The sequence below is a fragment of the Botryllus schlosseri genome, chromosome 8, assembly GCF_051294905.1.
Source record: "Botryllus schlosseri isolate E-star chromosome 8, Bs_hap1, whole genome shotgun sequence".
Lineage (NCBI taxonomy): Eukaryota > Metazoa > Chordata > Ascidiacea > Stolidobranchia > Styelidae > Botryllus > Botryllus schlosseri.
Window position 1 is genome coordinate 825,453 of NC_137243.1, and position 22,053 is coordinate 847,505.

Below are 22,053 nucleotides of genomic sequence, written 5' to 3' on the forward strand. Positions count from 1 at the left end.
TGGCGAAAGATTGGACATACAATCGGCATTTTAAAACAAAAGGGTTTCGATTTCAATATGGAAGCTGTTTCGACCCTGGCTAGCTACGTCACTTCATTTATGTGCATTGCGGTATTTATTAGCGTCGGGTAGGAAGCACGGATTCAAAAAGTCTGAGCTATCGCGGCGGTTTCCTCACAAATCAATAAAATACAAATGACTAGCTGAACACATGTTTGTTAACTGCATACTTTACAACACCAAACGGAACCATTGGTCTATTGCCGACGGCTAAATGAATAGAAGAAATATTTGCTTATGACATCACAATCAAGCGGTGCACAGTATTACACATGAGATAACATTGTGCCTTATTGCTCGTTAACCTGTGCGTCAACCTGTCTGTACTGACCTATAAACCGGCATTTGTGATAGCTAGCCATCGGCTCATTGTAATTTGGATCTGGTACACCCCTGTACACCCCATCCGAGTGGTACACCCTTTGCGAATTCTGGTACACCCTAGGGTGTACGACCACCCCGGTTGAAGAGCACTGACATATATTACGTATTTTATGGATTCTATTCCACCAACACCTTTATTCGCAAATAATGGAAGTACGATAAAGTACGATAATTGGCCGGTGAAATAGTTATAAACCGCTTAAACAATGGCTGTAACGACGACATATGTTGGCAAATTTATATGCCCCGTTTGATATAGCCGTAATCTGGCGGCAGCCGTGGGTATGCGTTGTGAGGAGTTAGCCCCGCGGTCGGTGGAAATAGGTTTATCAGTATTAAACCGCGACTTGGGTTTATGTGGAGGTCGGGGATCTTTTGAACGAAAACTGATATAGAACTGCGATAACAAATATTTGAATTACATTTTTGTGGCTATTTTTCTTTATGTAACCTGCTTATACGGTTTCACATTGACGTTTTTGCTTCTGCGAATAACTACATTTGGCCCATATTGTAGACGTCAGTGTGCATGTGCACTTTTTGCCTTTACGGAATTGGGTGTCAGTATCTGCGATGGTTCCTAATAGCGATTAGAGTGAAACCTTGTAACACCGCTGTGGAACAGGTTTAAAGTGATCCATGATCATTGATCATACTCGACATTTGCTATCCTGACGGATGATTGCATTGAAGTATTTCTTACTAAAATTAAAAAAAAAATTGGGAATGTGCTGCATAATACAAGAATTTTTCCAATCTACTCAGAATTGCTTCGCGGGCCGGATAAAATCATCTGGCGGGCCGGATGTTTGACACCCCTGAATTAGACTGAAATGCCCGTGATCTAATTCTAATCTAATTTGTGAAACGTTTCTATGCTCTCATTTTAATTGTAATCTTATTTCTGGTTTACCTGAAAATGATACAGGAGAACAGTATAGTGCGAAACGAGCTAAGCTCTGTTTACAGACATTTGCCATTATCTTACTTGTAAAAATGAACCCTGATTTGGTATGAGCTGAACTTGATTTTTGTTGCATTTCTTTCTAATTAGAAATTGAATTCAATTTCAGAGTTTTTTTTACGAATTTAGTAATTCTAATTGCGATCTAATGTGAAGAAAAAAAGTGTATCTATGTATGTATTCACGGTCAGTATACGGTGGTGCTTATCGCCTTTTTAGGCCTGGTGCTCCACGACCCGAATTTCATATTATTCATGGGGTCTTTGCTGTGGTAATCTCGTGGACGTCTTTCCCTCTTTCTCGCAGTCCTTTTTCAGTCGTGGTCTTTTCTGCCCACTTGTAGCTCGGCTCACTTTGCGCATACGTTTTCCAATGTAGCTATAATTTTCATTCTAATCTATATTGTGTGCAAAAATTGAATGACTTGCCGATGATTTCAGGAAGCACCGGCTGGCGCATTCGTCCCGTGGCGGGATTTCTTACGCCGCGAGACTTTCTGGCGGGCTTCGCTTTCCGCGTTTTTCACGCGACGCAGTACATTCGCCATTGGTCGCAACCGCTTTTCACCCCAGAACCGTGAGTTTCCCTCCGGCGTACGCGCAATTTCACGAACGTATCATCCTAGTTTTTGCGCTCAGGGATATTTGCCACGAGCTGATCGGTCACGTGCCGTTTCTCGCCGACCCTTCATTCGCGCGCTTTTCGCAAGAAGTCGGTCTGGCTTCGCTAGGCGCGCCAGATGATTGGATCGAAAAACTTGTCACGGTAAGTTGCTGTTCCCTTTCGAGTCATCCATGGTCAGATTTGCCATATCGCCGTGATTTCAGCGCGAATAATGCCGATTTTCGACTTTGAATGACAATTTTAAGGTGGTTCCCAGTCAACAAAATAGGAAGCAATCGCCCGGCGTATCGATGCCAAAATGATGCTTCAAGAGATACACTTTTCGCACTTCAGCTGCAGACTCATTAACCCTTTCATTGCCGCGCATTAACCCTCTCGCTACTGCAACTTACAACCGCTGGTACCCCTATCTTTACCTGAATCATTGTTGCTTTCTGGCAGACATATTGACCCTTGTGCTGCAAAACTTCACAATTTGACAATATGTTTTCATTGTCGTGTTAGTTATAATAAAATCCACCACGATCATATATACAAATACCAGACAGACAGTCATATATAATGCATGGAACAACACATTCATTTCAGTCGAACAGAGAGATCTTCTTTCCGAGACAAGTTTGACACAACTATTCCAGTTCTTGAGATGAGCATATCTTCTCTGTTGAATTGGAATAGGGACGAAATATGGTTTATCAAACAAGTCTGTACCTTGGCGGGAAGAATAGGATCAAGGCAACGCTGAGCTACCATCAGCAACCTACATACTGTGTGGCACGCTAACTTTATTCAGAACGCAATTTATTTCTGCCAAGTTTAGGCATGGTGTCGTCTCTGATATCTGGGTAATTCTTCTGGCCTCATATTCCTGCGATGTACTGTCAGCCAGATAGCATTAGTAGAGATAGTCGGCTGATCGTGCACATTGTCGCTCCAGGTTGAACCAATGCTCGGAGGACGATATTTTATAAACTGCTGCCTTCGCCATCGCTGTATTCTTTTCAATTCAGCATCAGATTTATACGGATATTTGGACGTATCGCAATCACTTCATGGCTTCAGTCTCTATCGTAAAATGAAGGCTAAATATATCAACAAAATAACTCGTATATCTACTGAAATGAGTATCACAAATATCAATCAGAAATTATTACAAGATATAGTATTTGGTAAATGCGAAACGTTGTATAACGAACATCATTGATTCTAAATCTGGGGTGTCAAACATACGGCCCGCGAGCCGCAACCGAACCGCCAGGTGATTTCATCCGACCCGCGAAGCAATTCTGAGTAGATTGAAAAATTCTTACATTATCCAACACATTTTCAACAAATCTTGAGATTTTTGCCGGAAATACTTCCATTAAATATTTCATCAAGACAGCAAATGTTCATAGGCCACATTATTACCACACGACGTTGTGGTCTCACTCTACTCGCGATTTCATAATATTAAACCAAATTCCATCAACGCCCGCGTTTACAGTTAAATATCTTGTATTCTTCACAACGCATATCTAACGGCATATCACGACTAAAGCAAATTAGAGCATAGAAATATGCCAATTGATATCGTCGTTAGCGCCTCTGTTACCGGTTCTTACCTGTATTCAATCAGACAATCATCCTAGTTTTGCTTTGCCAATTCCATTGTTCGCGAATAAAAGTGTTGCGACTTGCTAGAATAAAACCCTATGATCCGTGTATTATCTATATATGCCAGATAATAAAGTATTAAAGTGAAAAGCGAGGGCATGCAGGAGGTCACATTTTGGAATCACTTTACTTGTCCGCCCCGCGAGTAGGGCTGGGCACAATGATTCGAGTACTCGAATCTGAATCGAGTAATTATTTTAATGATTCGAGTCGAGTAGCAAAATACGATTTTTTTTCGAGTACTAAAATTATACGCTCTTCGCTGAAAGTTATTTTATAAACGATAATTATGGTTTCAATACTATTTTCACTGCGGAAACCTTGAAACCTAGATTGGCCGTATCACAGCAGATACGAAACACATAGTACAAACAAAGCCAGGGCCGTTACTAGAAAACATTTACGAAGTCATGATCCTCCCACAGCATTGTCACAAAGTGCAATGGAGCCGGTAGGGTCGGAGAAATACCAAAGTATCTCTAATGTGATGGATAACAGGCATTATATTCTTTGTGGTGGCACAAAAGGTACATATTTGAAGTTTGACATAGCACATTCAGTTGCATTTCGCTGTGACGTCATAATGAGTGATACTCGAATACTCGACTCGACTCGAACCAAAATACGTGATTCAGAATCGAATCACTCAGGTACTCGATTTTGCCCAGCCCGACCCGCGAGCGATTTGAAGGCTTGAATCCGGCCGCGACCCAATTTGAGTTTGACACCCCTGTTCTGAATTCATTCACAGACATTGTAGACACAGGCAATATATGGTTTGAGAATATCCCATGTTTCGTTACCAATGCATACCTTAATGATTGTACTAACAGAAGATGTCAAAGCTATAACCACAACACGCGAAGATTCGGTAAGGGGTTACGACACTCTATCGCGGTTTAGCATTACAAATATCAACGGACAGGTAGTACGCATTATGTTCAGAGCTCCAATATCTTGACCAATATCACACTGTTCACTGAAATCTGACATTTCAGTCCACGGAAAAAGTAAAGTAAGCATTTATATCAACTCCAATTTACAAGCCTACTACAAACAAGCATGTTAATCAGACTGAACTGCTACACGAAACACCATTTAACTACATCAACTTATCTCAACGAAGAACTTCATTCTTATTCTCTTCCATCGCTATAATATCGGAAATACAATTCGCCGGTACGGACGGAATATAATTTAAACTCAAGTGTGCAGCGGTAAACAACATCCGATGACTTATGACATCACAATCACTCCACGCTCAAGTGCTCGATAACCTGGCAGAAGGAACGTCACGGTGAAGCCGCGTGATAATCATGCGCAATTTGATTAATTAATAATGTTGACACCAATCTGTCGGGCCGTCGATTCAGGAAGAACAATCGATCTTTTGAATTCGAGTGCGATCAGTTTTTGTACATCAAAAGTGCCGCCTCACTATAGTGAGAAAACTTCGCCTAGTCCGGCATTGAATATACACACTTTTGTTGACTGGGTTGCAGTGCCCTTGAGCTATTTTCTGAATCAGTATCAGAGTAAGACCACTTTATCAGTACAACCCGACCGATCATTATCGGTTCGCCGATAATGTCGAGTCGATACCACACGTTGAAGGAAATATCGGTATTAGGGATAAAAATATCGGCAATTTTCGTGAAGTCACTTTATGGTAGTGCGGTTTTGGCGAACTATAATCTGCGACTGTTAGTCTGAAAATATTGACCAATTTTTTATAGCTTACACGTGTCCAGATGCAGCATTTCTAGTTTATTTCATGCCCGAGCACTGTACAGCAATTGCTGCAAAGCTGTTCAAATAAATGCTCTTTTGAGATGCAATGCACCTTAAAAGTTGGATGCAATATCTCTTCAATATTGGCTGAACGTATCGGCATTACCGGTGAAGGTGCTAGCTATCAGTTTTATGGTATCGGCTCAAAAATATGATATCGATCGGCATCTATTACGTGTTTACGAACCTACGTAAATTGTTTGCTATACAATTTTGCTTAACCGTGTTTCGCATCTATCGTAAGTTAGTTTTCTATAATCTGATCGCCATGGTTTCAGTGTTACTGGTTCACGGTCGAGTTCGGTCTCTGCCGACAAGACGGTCAGTTGAAGGCGTACGGAGCAGGGCTCTTGTCGTCTTTCGGAGAACTCAAGTATTGCCTTTCGGATAACCCGGAGATTAGGGAATTCGACCCGGAGAAGACCGGGATTCAGGTAGGTCCGTATTTTGCGAGTGTACAAACACGTTTCAATTCAAGATTGATTTATTTTTTTCATTTTATCAACGTAAAACATTGAATTTGGCAATCTCGCCATTTTCCTTTGGGGGCAGGTTGCTCCCCGGATTATGTGTGTATTTACCAGTTTTACTGTGAATAAAGAATATAAAAATAAAACTGCGCGATACCTTACTCAAAACCAAGACTTTACTTCCGATTTTATGTATTTGGTGCTATAAGGTACCTGAGTTTATCTAAAATTACTAATAATGTATATTAGACAGTGTACCTGTTGGATACTGGTGTGACCAGTATGGTTTACATCACGGGTCAGCACCAACACGCGGCCCGCGACCTGATTTGAAATTTCGGAAGAACGCTTCTTCGTGAAGCATTTTGAAATGCTGAAATTGATTTCAGTTTGAACAAATTTTTGTTATTGTTCAAAGTAAGCTATTCTCCTGTCCTCAATACCACTAAAACTATAGCTGATACGGCTTCGGCGATGGTAATATCCAGTGTTGGGATGACTCGAGTCATGACTTGACTCGAGTCAGACTCGAGTCAACTTTTTCGAATGACTTGACTTGACTCGAGTCACTTTGCTAAAATGACTTGACTTGACTTGACTCGGAGCATCAAAAATGTGCATTGACTCGTGACTCGGAGCAAAATTCACGAGTCAATTTCAAGTCATCAAGTAATCGATGTCGATAAAAATCATTGTATCTTACATATGGTCGGATTGCTCGCGAAACGCTGGTGTAACCCGTGAGAGCTACTAATCATTCAAATGATCGTGCGTTTTACTGAGCCTCCATTTTTCTCTCACAAATATATTGACCGCAAACGAAGTGATCGAAGCTTATAGATTAAGATGTCGAAAGTAGCAAAATGTATATTTCTGTTCTCTGTTCTTACCTTACCAAACCTCTTGTTTTATTGAAATTGAATTCGAATATAGTTTATAGTCATCAACCATTGGCGCAGGCTCGAATTGTATCATGTCAATTTGTAATTGGGTAATGTACTGCATCTTATCAATTCCTTTCTTTATTTTCGCTGGTAACTAAATAATGAGGCTGTACAATTACTGACGTAGTTTAGCAGTTCTACGTATAGCCTATGTGAGCGATACGGCGCCTTATTGCGTGTATATTTAACTCTATATTCGTTCATTGGTTCAGAATCAATGATCACTCAATCTGTATTTCAGACAGCCAGCAAAATGCAATGACGTAATCATGCCTCATACTTCGAAAAGGCAACTTGACTTGAATTGTGACTTGACTCGTGACTTGACTTGACTCGACTCGACTTGACTCGAGTCACCTCCAAAAATCGAGTGACTTGATTCGACTCGAGTCACCTTCGAAAATCGATTGACTTGACTTGACTCGAGTCAAAATGTGCAATGACTCGAAATGACTCGTGACTCGAAGGTAGTGACTTGATCCCAACACTGGTAATATCATTATATGGAGGAAGAATTTGCTGATATGAACGGGCATATAGCCTTGGCGTGCAATGGCCCCTCGCTGCCAAGACCGAGACGCTTAGAATACGACTTCGGCCTCCCAAAAAGACCAAACCTTACGAAGAGATAGTTTTCCGGCAAGTACCGTGCCTAACCCCGGCCAATCTGTTGCAGTGAAAGGAATATTATGCGGCCGTCGACACTTGATTCGATTAGGATGTGTTGGCGGCCCTCAATATGTAAATTGAATTTACGAATTGACTCCCTAATTAACAAGAGGTTTGAATTATTTTTGAAATTTTTTTTCGCAATACGCGCGATTCAATGCGAGTGGTTTTCGATTTTAATATAGTAGGCTAGTGTCCTTTGTAATCTGAGCCCCACAGTACACATGCGAACAGCCGGGAGAAATGATATGTCCCATTAAGAAATACCAATTTGTGATCGTGTTATCCTCGTCACGAAGTAAATTTGTTTCTGATAGTCCTACGTTTGTGAGAATCCAATATATTTCCACTCTACCGACAATCCTGATGGGAGGTCAAGAAATAACAGCATGCAACAAAGGTCCACAACAGGTATATACAATTAAATAGTATATTGAAGTTCTGTACCTCCAAGAAGCTCTTCAAACAGGTATATATAGAACTATATATCCCTGGTCCACAATAACAATTGGTCTACCCAAAGATGCAGCACAGAATTAATAACTTCCCTAAATTTATGAAGACTCCTCCTACATCAACTCTACCGGTAAATCTGATCACATGGGCTGAGAATAGATAAATATTTGACAGTGATATGTGAAATTATACTAATATTAAAGACGAAATTCCTACATGAATATGAAAAACTTTTCGCGCTTCGCTCACGATTTCCGTGCTCATAGAAAGCCGATACGAGTAAATAGATTAGTCCGGAGTTTGCTGACAATGGACAATTGGACATGGACACTGGACAGTTTAAGGTGGGAATTGGGCCTCCAGTAAGCTCATTACGATTATGCACTGGAATACGGTAATCAAAATGCGGCCGTGAATGGCAAAAAGGTTGGCGACCCGTGCTTTAGTTGCTGAAGAGTGTTGTCGGGTGTCGTGCGCTGCTCATAGTTCAAAATAGAATGAAAGTGATGATTTTGATATTTTTCGTTGTCTTTGTATTTCTTCAATAAATATTATTTATTTTGAGCACAGCGTTCTTGACGGAGAGTTATCAAAAGGGGGTTGTTAAACTACGTTGCCTATTTTTATTTCGATATTGAAGTCATGCGGCCCGCGACCTCTACGAATTTTGAAAAGTGGCTCGCGACCTGTTTTGAGTTTACATCTAAGATCTTATCTATCATTCCTATCCTATACCAAATATTGTGTTTACTTTTTTTCTGTATCATTACTGTGGCTGCTTGTTTGTCATGTTTTCGGTAAGTTAAAGTAAAAGTCTTTCTCTCAAGCCTTATACCATCACGGAATATCAGCCTATTTATTACGTCACCGAGAGTTTTGAAGACGCGAAGTCAAAACTGCAGAAATTCTGCGATCAGATTCCGAGGCCGTTCGTCCCCAAATACAATCCTTACACGCTGGAAGTGGAAATTCTCGACAATAAAGATAAGATCTTTAATCACGCCGCCAAACTGAAAGGTGACGAGAGAATGGCTCATGTTCGATTGTCCGTCGTTTTCATTCTAACCTCTCGTTTCAGATGACTTGGAGATCCTGAGTGAGGCCCTCAGTCGACTGTGCGCTTGAATTTCGTGATTCGTCGATTAGAATATCTTTTGCCATGTTGTTAATGAAATCCTGCAAACGTTGTGTATAGTTGCATGTCCCTAGATTCATTAGAACACGCGCATCGCATTCGGAGAAAAGCCCACCCTTGACTCATTCACTGAAACTTGATTCAGAACAGGCAAAGGCCATTAATTCTCTCATTGGCGAACATTTGTTTGATAATCCTGTCCGTGTGTAGAATTATCGAGGCGACAGATTTCGCGTTGTTGGGAGAGGCCGTCCCCTCTTTCATTTGGAGTTGAGTTTTATCAAAATAGGCCAGCCAACTCTGCGCCAACAGAAGTAGTGCGTGTACCATCTAAAATAGTACATTGAGCTTGTGATATACAATGCTCTTTCCAATTCTAGTTGCTGACAATTACCCCAGACGAATATATTCGGTGTCATTTCATTATGAATATATTATTCAATTGTGTATTGAAGTTTTGTACCTCCAACAAGCTCCCAGGCTATCGTTGTGGTCTCCGCCCTTTAGCGATGTGAGCAAGGAGTCAAAGCGATTCAGTTATGTTAAGAAATGGCAGCACAGCTGGCAAGGAAAAGAACACCGAATTATCAACACCGAGTTATCAATCGCACAAGTTGAGATGAATGAAGCAAGAAGAACCGCCTAATAAACAGGACAACCGAATAAAGATTAATATCGAAAAAAGTGTGCCATCGGGTACTATAGGGCCGAGGTGAATAGTGAAATGACGAGACCGCAACTGGTCGTATCGGCATCCTCCTATCTGTTCATTACATCGCATTGTGTCTTATGTATCGCATGGCACATTGTGTGTGTCTTGATCGGATAAGAATATAACCTGACGATCATTGATTATATTACAACACTGTTAGTAATACGACTAGGGGTGACAAAGTTCGATTCGCGTTCGGTATGCCAACATTCCTTGATAATTCAGAGGTCCAAGCACTTTTCAGTCTTCGAAGTAATACGACCCGCGATTGTGCTGCGTTTCATTGAGTTCAGTTTAATGATAATTTTATCAATCCAAAACACCGCATGATTGCTACACGAGTAAAACAACTGGAGGGAGTCTATCGACGTGGGACGGTCTTTCAATCAAACAAGCACCTTGGCCAGCAGATATTAATAAAATAACATGTAAATAGGAGGCATACACACAGAATGAAAATTAACTGAAGATAACATTAAAAGGTCGAAGGGACGAAAATGAAGTGACATATGTATCATTGCGTGTGTCAGATCGAGATCTGGTTGACCGCGAGCTGGCGTCGTCACACCACTTGTCAGACCCAAGTGTTATGGTCTAATCCAGTGCTTCCCAATATGCGATATCACAGGTGGGTCGCGAAAAATTTTCTAAATGTAATGATTTTCTATTCATTTTGCCTAATATGCCAAACACCTCATCTTCTCACGATTAGACGGACAAATACCCGCGCGTATAAGTGCCGTAAGCCACTTTCCCGTGCTCACAATCATTCATGATGCAGGTTTGAAATTCATTTTCTTAAACAAATGCTTTGCGAACGTTGATTGGAAAATGCGATCCAACCCGATAACTAGGGCAAGTTTTTGCAACTTTTGCTACTTTTTTCACAGCATCCTACAGCTTCCTAGATACTCAGAATATATGTACTATGATATTTTAAGCTATTTCGAGGGATTTTATAGTGCAACTTTTTGCAACTCTTCCCTATTTTTCATACCAATTTTTACTGCAAATTTTATCAAATATTGCGTAAAAATGTAAAGGAGTGATTTAAAAACTTGCTATAAACTATTTCTAGTATGGTTCTATTCTCTTTGATTTGCATAACAATGAGTTATATGATGGGTTAGCTGCAACTCACTGTGGTATCTATGACACAATGGCTTGCAAGCAAAAAGTTCAACTACCCCGCCAAGCACGGAAGTGTTCGAACAATATTTAAATAGATAACTTTATTGATGCAGTAGTTAAAATTTGAGGTAGTTTCCTATTTCACGAACGCCCAGGCGGGGGACGGCCGAAAATTACATTTTAGCTGGGTCACCTTATTCAGCCTATAGATTTTGTTAAAGTCGCCAAGATGAGTTTCTCTACAACGCCTTTGGTCAAGTTTGCAGACCTAAGGGATTTGGAGTGTTGTATTTGACATGTTTTAGGGGGAGGGGGTTATAGCTATGCGGTTTGACTTTTTGAGGGAAATTATTCCCGCATTGCGTCATTTTCTCGCTATGTGCCGGTAAAAATGTAATTTCGTGCGTTAAATGGCAATAAAGTAACAAATTTGACAATTCTGTAGGAACTAGGTTATAGATCGGAACCTTTCGAGTATCTCATAACCTAATAATTTAACAAAAATTATAAATGCAACATTTTACTGCAACTTTCGGTAAAGATAAATGCAACTTTCTCGCGATTTCAGTGCAACAAAAACTTGCCCTACCGATAACATATCAGCAAACAATCGCCGCGACGCTGGCTATACACGGAACACCTTTGTGTTCGACATAAAAGACGAATTACTGCTTGAATACGTGCTATCTTGTTTGTAATCACGTGTATTCTTGTATGCTTGATACATTCGTCTTCTCGAATTGTCGCGCAATTTCACTTGTGGGCGTCTAGTTGAACTTATTACTCAAACAACAGATTGTACGTCGTATCACGTTTTCATTCGTTCGGACATATCTCATGGTGGGTCGCTCAATGAAAAATGTATCAAAAGTTGGTCGCAAACTGACAAAGGTTGGGAAGCACTGACCTAATCGGGCTCGCCTTCGAGTGCGACCCGACTTCGATATCGGATACATTTTCATCGGACTCAATCTCACTCTAGCTTGAAAGCCATAATTGCCGTATGAACCACGTCTCTCTCGGCTTATAAAGGTCCATAACAATCAATTTCCCATTGCTAAATGTGAACCGACCGAGTGACCGACATGATGCAAAACGCGATTCCGTGATTTTACTGATGCTCGCGTCAACCAGCCAACCGGCGCGCGTATAGATAAACACATATTTAACAATGTAAATTCGAGCATCGCCTTCGACAATAATCGGAATATGAATGATGCATAACACATAGAATCTGCAATTCACCTTATCAATAAATATGCAATACGATGGTCTTCTGTAACACATCTGTATTTAATAAAGGTTCTATATTGCGAACATTTGGTGAAATGTGAAGTTTTTCCAGCATCTTTGATTAAAAACAGGAAAGAAAATTCATTCGAAACTTGATATAAACCTTGAATCATCCAAAATTATTCTGACTCCGAAGGATTTTGCCGTATATTTTGAAGTGATACCAAAAGAAGCCTTTAACGGAGACAAGACAATTCGGCGTCGCGCTAAATCAAGATTGCGATGAAGAAAAGATGTTGACTTGTGAGCATATAGCTTTAAATATCTCACCACTGACACGTCTACAGAAAATGATTTGAAGTACTTTATGTCTTGTGTTGGCAACAGTTGCTTTCTGGTATCAGACAGCATTATTTATATGTCAATTGTCGAGAATTGAAACGTTTCATGCAGTGATAAAAATTATTTAGTTCAATCCGAGTCGGTTAACGTTTCAGGATCAGGCGATCTTCTCAAACATTACCGAGACACTCGATTGTTAAGCAATCATGTGAGGCGTGATGTCACATCGGATGTCTGTCATGTTCCCAAGCTTATCGAGTGTGAACCTCTCTGACGTTTCTAGACAAATATATGGAATGAAAATGAACTCGATTACAGAGACATGCATTCGATTGGATTAGAAAATAGGCGTGTCACCTGCAGCTATCACAACAATCGGCTCTAAACGAGAACAGACTCGTGCCCTCACTTCCGGCATGCGTGCGTGGTCGCGAGAGCTGTGATCAGATCAGCGGCATATTATGTTGAGTTCTATGTTACGAGATACCTAAAATAAATGATAAGTAGAACTGCTTTTAAAAACGTGGATGGCTTCATCGCTTGATCATATAACTCTAGATAACTGACCTACAGACGTTAGTTATCTATAGTATAACTGCGCGCTCACAGTTCGTATCAGTTAATAGCCTGCAAATCTGTACTGGCAGGCCGCCAACGGACGTTTACTGATAGTTGTATGCTCGAGATTGGAAGGATAATAGATATTGATTGAAATCTGCGATGTCGGAAACGGTTGCCCGAAATTTGAGCATGCTACATAATGATAAATGACAGTTGAGCGCGATGCTTCACCATGTGACTTTATAAACTCAACTCTATAACCCTAAATTTATCCCCCAAACCCAAGGGTCGCGTGCTCTTGGGCCGTATGCTTGATTACTCATATGGACGTACATGTACGTGTACGTACATAGTACAATGTACTTGTGATAATCGAAGATCGGGTGAAACTTTGATTCTTTGCGAATTCAATTGAAATTTAGTTCCTCTAAAGACATTAGGATGATAACAATTAGCTAACACGGAAAATTTAGATACTGTGCTGTGCATGTGCATTGTACAAACTAGTCGTCAGAAACCAGGGGTCCGCGAGCCGTGCCGGTTCCCGAAAAGTTCATGTACTTTGGTGCAAGTTTATTGAAGGTTCAGAATCATAGTGGACAGGATCACTAATACAAATTTAAGAGAACGAGTTAATGTATTTGATCATGCGGGCTACTTGGCATTCTTTCTTTACTAAAAATTGCTCTAACCTAAACCCAATGTATTTTATTGAGTTGTCGAGACTAGCAACGTAGAAATATTCTTATCACATTGTTTTCTCGAGTCTAGCAATGGCCTTTACAAACTGGCCGTGAAACATACGAGTGTCATTAAGCTCTGCAATTACTATGGTGCGGTCGCGGCAAAACAAGCCCAAGGCGCACATTGCATAACGAGCTACAATAAACCTTCAATGCTGAATATTCGTGTATTCGAGGACCGTTAACGCAATAAACATTTCGTTTTGAAACCAGTACGTGGAGCTAAACCGCTTGCAAGCCCGTCTATTAGATCCATCAGTTCAGTCGATTTATTGAAATTTGAATCAGATCAAAACAGGATTGAGATATAATGAACAGATAGGAGGGTGTGGAAACGACTTGGAGTAGTCTTTTAATCAGACGCCCACCTTGGCCTATAGGTAGGGCTGGGCACAATGATTCGAGTACTCGAATCTGAATCGAGTATTAACTTTAATGATTCGAGTCGAGTAGTAAAAGTCGATTTTTTCGAGTACTGAAATTATACGTTCCTCGCCACTGGAAGGCAATTTGTCAACGAGAATTATAATTCCGATACTAATTTCCTTTGTGGATGCCTTGAAACCTTGATTGGACGTATCGCAGCATACGAAACATATAGTACAAGACTAACGCTACAGAAAATAACACATTTCCAAAATTAAGATCATCCCACAACATTGTCACAAAGTGCAAAGAAATCCAAATGGTTAAAAAATACCGGAGTATCTGTAATGTGACGGAATACAGGCATCATATTCTTTGTGGTAGCATAAAAAGTGCTCAGTTGATCTTTGACATATGACATTCTGTTATGACGTCATAATGTCTGATACTCGAATATTCGATTCGACTCGATGCATATTACGTGATTCAGAATCAAATCACTCATGTACTCGATTTTGCCTAGCCCTACCTATAGGTCATGTAAATAAGAGACAGGCGTACGGTACTGGATTTTGTAAGTAATAAAAGGTAACATAAAAGGCCAAACGATGAGTGTGGCATGTGTCGGTAGGCGAGATCGGTATGACAGATCGTGTTTCGGTATTTTGAAGGCTGTTCAGAGTTCAGTATTTATTCAGTAGAGACTGCTTGTATTTCGACTTGAATGTGGCCACGCACCAGTCGCTTGTGATTTGCTGTGATAATCTCTTCAGACGATTCCAACCAGTCGTACGTGACAAATGAGTTGACACGAAACAGCGAACAAGCAATTATAAAGCGCCCTGAAGCCAAAAAGAAAAGCTATTCCCTTAACTATACTTTTGTTATGAACAGTTCATAATCAGTGACGAATTCTATCGGCTCACGCAATTCGCAACATGGACGGGAAATCGCGCAAGGTGAGAAATGTCGTGTTATCGGCAGCGTCAACAGGTGAAAGATTAGCGAACTCTGTTCCAGGAATCCGCATACGTCGAAGACCGAGCTGCCGCCACTGGACTCACGGATCTCATCTTCTCGGTGAAGGAAGAAGTCGGTGCTTTGGCGAAAGCTCTCAAACTATTCGAGGTAAAGATGTTGACGCTGCAGCGAAAGGTTTCATGTTTCATAATTTGCATGAGGTCGGAAATAGCGGAAGGATGCGCAAACCAGAAATGGCCACGATCATCGACTTTCAGTTAGGTTATTTTCTCGGAGAACAAGCGACGAAATTTGATATATTTCTGGGCCGCAGCGCGGTGTCTGGAAGCGGTCATTGTAATGACAGCCAGCCAGTCATTTTGTTGAAATTTTCATAGCATCAAAACACCACAAAATTACGATGCACTGAAAAGACAGCAGAACGTCGTAATGACCAGGACCTTGGTCAGAGCAAGATTTCTTGACCTGGGGTCCTTGAAATAGAGTTATGCAGATGCGGTCAAAGTGATCATCGTCGGAACTCAAGTACAAGTAGAAGTAACGCCGTAAATTTCTTCTCGAGTAGAACTAAAAGAAGCGATTTACACTTGAGTAAAAAAGTAAGTATTCTGGACCTTGTTATTTAGAAGTAGACGTAGTCTAACAAGTAGCCATAACAATTTGAGGCAGCCGTGCAAGTAGGCAAAATCTACTAGAAATATTTAAAAAGGTAGAAGTACACACTGACTCCTCTGGTTTAAGGAGTGCATGAAAGGCCAATGTCGAAACTACAACTATAAAACTACATTGTTATTCATTATATTTGTCCTCATTCCCAACCTTTATTTAGTCACCAGGTAGCTTTGCAGTCAATTTGAACTTTGTTTAGCCAACCCTGGTTGTGTAATTCAATGAATATATAAATAGGGGGCCTACACAACCACCAAAAAAGTTTCGGACCCGCTAACAAAAACGTTTAGAAACACTGGTTTTAAGCGAGTAAATAAAAGGCATCCAAACTGGATAAACGTGACAACAAATTTTTAGACGAAAGTCGCATGCACACTGGATAAAAAGCGACAAATAATTTTTCAGACGAAGGGTGTGAATCTGACTCACATCGAATCGCGGCCCTCCCGAAGCAACGACCGACAATACGAATTCTTTGTGACGTGCCAATGCACCAACGGCGTCATCAATGACGTGGTCGAGCTCCTCAAAACAGAGATGGGCGCCACGGTGCTGCAGTTGTCGCGTGACAAGATGACAGCGGACGCGAGTGAGTCGATAAATGAAATATGTTCGCGTATAGTCGGTATCATAGATGTCAAAAATGAAATCGTCGTTTCTTTGAACGGCGCATTTGATCATTCGACATTTCATGACACAACTATCACAGTTGCTATAAATAAGACTGTGACGGACTAAAATCACGTTTTCAATTGATGATGTCCCTGTTAAGTACATTCACCAGGGCAGGTCACAACGATTCGACTACTGGAATTCGAATCCAGTACATGTTGTTATGCTTCGAGTTGAGTGCTGATCTTCGATTCCTGAAATCCTTTCAACTAAGAGTTCTTTATTCTAGGATAATTCTATTTTCGATGCCTTTTTCTTACGTGGAAGCTTTCAAAGCTCAATTGGTCGTATAGCAGCATCCAATACACGTAGTACAAAGCTATGCACATCAGTGGTAATGGTATTTCTGTGAAGTCGTGATCAACCCACAACATTGCCACAAAGTGCAATGCAATGGCTGGTCGAAAATACCCAAGTATCTTCATGAGTTGTAGAACTGACACGATTTCCTATCTGGAAACACAAAAGATCTATATTTGAAAACTTCCGCTCCTTGTCGTAATGAATGGTACTCTGATTAATATCACTCATGTATTCGATTTTGCCCATCCCGACCTATCACACGTTTGAACGGAACGGTTTCTTTTCAAGGTGGCTCTTCGGAGAAAGTTCGTTCCGAGCTTCCGGATTTATCAAAAACCGGTAAACCGCCTGGTTACGTTGACGTCATCGGGTGTTGGAATTGCTTCGTGTGGCTTCGTCGCTTTTCTGTTAACTGCGAGTCTGTTCGACTGCATGCACGAACGGAGCAATTCTGCTCTGTTGGACCACGAGTCGCTTCAAAGCCGAAATTCTTGCTAAAACCAATTAATTGCCAAAAGTATGCGACCCATCAACCATATCTACTTCTTGTAACTCAAGTCTTCAATTTCTATTGTCCCTCGAAGCGGTCTTGACATGCTTTTGAAATCGTTACTTACTTCCACTTGTACTTGAGTAGAAATTTACGGCGTTACTTCTAGTCCTATGCGAGTACCGACGATGGCTACTTCCATTACCTCCAGCTGTCGTCGCGGGGTCGATTCAAGCCATGACTTGAGCCATCGCTATAGCAATGAACTACTTCTAGTACTACGTCCAGAAGTAACGCTTGATGCATAATCGGAATGTCTCAATGAATAGCACTCACCAATAAGCGGTTATCAATGCTAGAATTTTCGCTGTAATCACTTGAGCGTTTCCTTCCGGCTCTGAATGTGCTCTGAACTTTGAAATCCAGCCCAACACCGAAAAAGGCTGAGAACCACTGGCTAAGATTGCATTTAGAATACTTCGTCAGTTTTTAGACTATTAAGACTTACGATGTACATTTTGTATGTTGAAAAGTAGCAAGTGGTTTGGGAATAAGTTTGCGTCACTTTTATGAGAGATGTGAGTGTGAATCGGTGTCTGAACTTTCGTCTCTTCACTTCTAGCTTCCTCCATGCCTGGATGATCGTCCACAGACGCCACGTTAATCACTAATCTCTTAACAGCTCCGTGGTTCCCGAGGACCATCAGAGATCTCGACCAGTTCGCGAACCAGATTCTCAGCTACGGATCCGAGCTGGACTCTGACCACCCGGTGAGAGTTCACGACACGAACGACCTTGTCCGAATGATATAATTTGACACAGTTTCCTTCACCCCCTCTGGCGAACGGAAAGGTTAAATCCAACATTATGCATTCCTTTTAGGGCTTCACCGACGAAACTTACCGCGCCAGACGAAAACAATTCGCTGACATCGCTTACAATTACAAACAGTAAGTGTTTTTTGTCGATACCTCTCTGGTTTGTTTCTCTTCGCCCACTCAATAAATGATTTGATGGCTCTTCACCTAGACATGCCGATTTGTAGACAGTCCCTCGAGTGGCCTGCTTCGCCATTTGATCGGGAGTCAAAGCATTCATCGATGATAGTAGACTAAGTAAAAAATAAAGCGTAGTTTTTCCACAAATATAAAAACTGTGAAGTAGAAGTGGAAGTATTACAAAACTAAAACCGCATAGGCAAGAAGTCAAAGCCTACTTGAGTATACTCCGAAAAAGTTGAAGTTACTCGTTACTGACCACCTTCGCGTTTACCGATCCGAAATCTAAACAAATTTCCTAATTTCAGCGGCCAACCGATACCGAGAGTCGAGTATACAGAGCAAGAAATCAAGACATGGTCGGTGCATATCGCGTCGCAAATGATCCACATCGACTGACTCGCTATATTGTTGCAGGGGGACCATTCTGAGAAACTTGATGGATTTGTATCCGACGCACGCGTGCAGAGAATTCAACCGCATCTTCCCGATTCTTCAAGAGCAATGCGGCTTCCGAGAAGACAACATACCGCAGCTGGAGGAGGTGTCGCAGTTTCTACAAAGTGCGTCGAGAAACTAGATTATTCTAATTTATAATTAGAATGATTAGAGCTACGTGCCAGTAGTTAATTTTATTCTGATTTGTGAAATGTTTCTAAAATTCTAATCTATAATTTCTGATTTTCCTGAAAATACCACAGGAGAACAGTATAGTGCGAAATGAGTCAAGTTCGGTGTACACTGTACAGACATTTCAATTATCATATTTATAAGAATAAACTTTGATTTGATATGAACTTGATTTCGTTGCATTTCTTTCTAATCCGGAACTGAATCCAATTTCAAAGTGTTTTTGCGAATTCAGCGATTCTAAGTCTATTCTAATCTGGGAAAAGACTATAGCTATGATTTTCATTTTAATTTAATTTGGAAATTCTTGAAATAAACTCTGGCCATCGATTTCAGGAAGCACTGGTTGGCGCATCCGTCCCGTGGCAGGCCTTCTTTCGTCACGTGACTTTCTCGCAGGCTTGGCTTTCCGCGTTTTCCATGCGACGCAGTACATCCGCCATTGGTCGAAACCTCTCTACACCCCAGAACCGTGAGTTGTCGCTCGGGCATACGCATAATTTCAGTTTAAAATTACTAGTTTTTGAGCTCAGGGATATTTGTCATGAACTGATTGGTCACGTTCCGTTGTTCGCCGACCCCTCGTTCGCGCGCTTTTCACAAGAAGTCGGTCTGGCTTCGCTAGGCGCGCCAGATGATTGGATCGAAAAACTGGCCACGGTGAGTCGTTGTTCAAGGTGGAGACACCCATGGTCTTGATTCTTGACTTCTGACTTTATGACTTTTACTTTCCGAGTATAAATCTTCTTTTTTTAGTATCAGTGCCACAGTACGAGACCACTTTCTAAATAGGTTCACACCAGTTGCTATTAACAAATTTGGCGTTCTGGTCGCAAGGTATAACATTATCATTACAACCCGGCTGATATTATCGAGTCGATACCACACTTAGTAAGATATCGGCCATTAGAGGTAAAAATATGTCGGCAATTCTGATAACGTCACAATATGAGAATAGGGAGTCAGACGGCGTGCTATAGTTCCTTGGTATAAGGTGCTATAGTTAGGGTTGCATTTAAACAAACGGTTCTTTAAAACATTTTGTTTAAAACATGTTTCAAACGGTGTTTTAAACAAATACCTTTTAAAAAATATTGAGTTTTTTTATCTAGTAAAATTATGCCATAATTGTGTAAATACTTCCCAAGAAACATGTTGTATAAGCCTACGGACACTTACCACCCGATTTAGCCGACGTATATCGATATGGGATGGTTGGAACCCTCAAAATAGTCGGTTCAACAATGATAGTACATATATTTCATCGAAGGAGCTATATTTACCCTATATTTTCAATCGTCAATGTCAAATCATTATGACGCCACCATTGAATGTTCGTGACGTCATGGCTTGATAAAAAAAGCCTTTTTTTAAACATGTTCTTTTTAATTGATTTTTGTTTTAGATGGAACCCTAGCTATAGTTATTACTTTTATAGGTATAGACTCAAAATCCGATATGCAACCTTAGCGAGAAGAGTATGTATTCACACCCAAAGGACCCAAAAGGGTGGTACATGAAAACAGATCCTAACCCAGAATTATATCGCGGTCATAAATCCTAAGTGTCTGCGTGCCTGCATAATTTGGATTAAAATATTGCACTCGATTTATAAGTCTGAGCTAGAGTCTGGTTTGGAGTGCCATGGGTGTATATTCACACCCGTATATCATGGGTGCTATACGGGTGGAAATACACATTCTGTTCGCTCAGTGTCGGTCAGGCTCTATTGCCATATCTGTTTACGAAGGTTCGATAAATTGCTAGCCCTCTCTGTTCATCCAATCGCGCAGTAGCGTGTTTCGCATCTATCGTAAGTTAGTTTTCTATAATACAGTATGAATGCCATGATTTCAGTGCTACTGGTTCACGGTCGAGTTCGGTGTCTGCCGACAAGACGGTCAGTTAAGGGCGTACGGAGCAGGGTTGTTGTCGTCGTTCGGAGAACTCAAGTATTGTCTCTCGGATAAACCGGAGATGAGAGAGTTCGACCCGGAGAAGACCGGGGTTCAGGTAGAATTTTCAATTCCAGAAATCTCTTCATTTCGTCATACCGGCGTAAACAGCATCGACTTTGGGAAGTTTCTGGACTATAGGCCTACTGCTTCGAAGTGTGAAAAGTTATACTAAAATATATTACAGAGTTGGTCTATAATGCGTTTGGTGATGTTGAATGAAGATGCTTACTCTTGTAATACAAGATCCTCCCCCAAGAGAAATATGTAATTATGTCCACCAAATAGTAACCTAGCAAAGAGATCTATTGACTATAGGCCTACTCACTCAGCAATACACGCTCGTCACAAGTATAATTGCAGTATGATAGATTTTAAAAAGATTGACTTGATTATGTTTTATCGTTATGTTGACACTGAGGGATACCCGACTTAGCCATACTTTGCTTCCAATTTTATATATTTGCGGCTATAAGTTACCTAGAATTACTATTAATGTATATTAGACAGTGTAGTCCTGCTTGTGTGACCAGTATAGTTTACATTTAACGTCGTATTGACCATTATCAACCGATACGAAGTATTTTTGTGTCATTATTGTGGCTGATTGTTTGTCATTTATTTCTGTAAGTGAAAACAAAACTCTCTGTCTCTCAAGCCATACCCCATCACGGAATACCAGCCCATTTATTACGTCACTGAAAGCTTCGAAGACACGAAGACGAAACTGCAGAAATTCTGCGACCAAATCCCGAGGCCCTTCGTCGCCAAATACAATCCGTACACGCTGGAAGTGGAGATGCTCGATAATAAAGATAAGATCTTGAATCACGCCGCCAAGCTAAAAGGTGCCGATATTTGAGAGAAACTTTTGCCGGTGGCCTTCACTCTTATCTCTTTTTCCAGACGACTTTGAGATCCTGAGGGAGGCCGTCAGTCGACTGTGCGCTTGAATTTCGTGCTTTGTGGAGAGTTGGTGATGGGCTTCTAATTCTATGAGGGGACTTTTTTGTCAAATACATATTTAGTTTTATTGCAATGTCATAGTAGAAATTGCGGTCATTGGCTTAATGCGACAGGAAGCAAAATACAGTTTGGAAAAGCAGCAATGTC

At 40.9% G+C, this 22,053-nt stretch overlaps 2 protein-coding genes and 1 long non-coding RNA gene across 6 annotated transcripts in view; 2 read left to right on the forward strand and 1 right to left on the reverse strand.

The window, feature by feature from the left end:
• Window positions 1-9,600, forward strand: part of LOC145444590 (phenylalanine-4-hydroxylase-like) — a 28,720-nt gene extending 19,120 nt beyond the window's left edge. For all 3 annotated transcript variants that reach the window (XM_080322598.1, XM_080322599.1, XM_080322600.1), the window contains 5 exons: window positions 1,849-1,984; window positions 2,047-2,173; window positions 5,758-5,913; window positions 8,846-9,035; window positions 9,097-9,600. In XM_080322598.1, the coding sequence (XP_080178724.1) occupies window positions 1,849-1,984; window positions 2,047-2,173; window positions 5,758-5,913; window positions 8,846-9,035; window positions 9,097-9,143 (656 nt within the window). In that variant the 3' untranslated portion in view covers window positions 9,144-9,600. The remainder of the gene's footprint in view (window positions 1-1,848; window positions 1,985-2,046; window positions 2,174-5,757; window positions 5,914-8,845; window positions 9,036-9,096) is intronic.
• A 2,670-nt stretch (window positions 9,601-12,270) lies between these two features.
• Window positions 12,271-14,910, reverse strand: LOC145444638 (uncharacterized). Its single transcript, XR_013916731.1, has 2 exons — window positions 14,771-14,910; window positions 12,271-14,249 (listed from the first exon to the last, which is right to left on the reverse strand). It is a non-coding gene; the product is annotated as an uncharacterized LOC145444638 (long non-coding RNA).
• Window positions 14,911-15,049: 139 nt separating this feature from the next.
• On the forward strand, window positions 15,050-21,979 carry LOC145444587 (phenylalanine-4-hydroxylase-like). 2 transcript variants are annotated; one of them, XM_080322595.1, is made up of 13 exons: window positions 15,050-15,200; window positions 15,262-15,369; window positions 16,297-16,480; window positions 17,155-17,205; window positions 18,039-18,127; window positions 18,240-18,307; window positions 18,664-18,714; window positions 18,773-18,918; window positions 19,322-19,457; window positions 19,519-19,645; window positions 20,843-20,998; window positions 21,599-21,788; window positions 21,847-21,979. In XM_080322595.1, exons 1-13 carry the CDS (start codon window positions 15,180-15,182, stop codon window positions 21,891-21,893), a joined length of 1,374 nt encoding a protein of 457 aa, XP_080178721.1. In that variant the 5' UTR covers window positions 15,050-15,179; the 3' UTR covers window positions 21,894-21,979. The 2 variants fall into 2 exon arrangements, with proteins under 2 accessions (XP_080178721.1, XP_080178722.1); XM_080322596.1 differs by lacking the exon at window positions 17,155-17,205 and having other exon boundaries at window positions 15,051-15,200.
• The last annotated feature ends 74 nt before the right edge of the window (window positions 21,980-22,053 follow it).

Excerpts from the sequence above, each read along its gene's own strand:
- LOC145444587 (XM_080322595.1), top strand. The coding sequence starts at position 15,180 with ATGGACGGGAAATCGCGCAAG. Across the intron at positions 15,370-16,296 it reads AAGCTCTCAAACTATTCGAG|ACGAAGGGTGTGAATCTGAC; the intron begins GTAAAGATGTTG and ends ATAATTTTTCAG. Across the intron at positions 19,458-19,518 it reads CCTCTCTACACCCCAGAACC|GGATATTTGTCATGAACTGA; the intron begins GTGAGTTGTCGC and ends TTTTGAGCTCAG.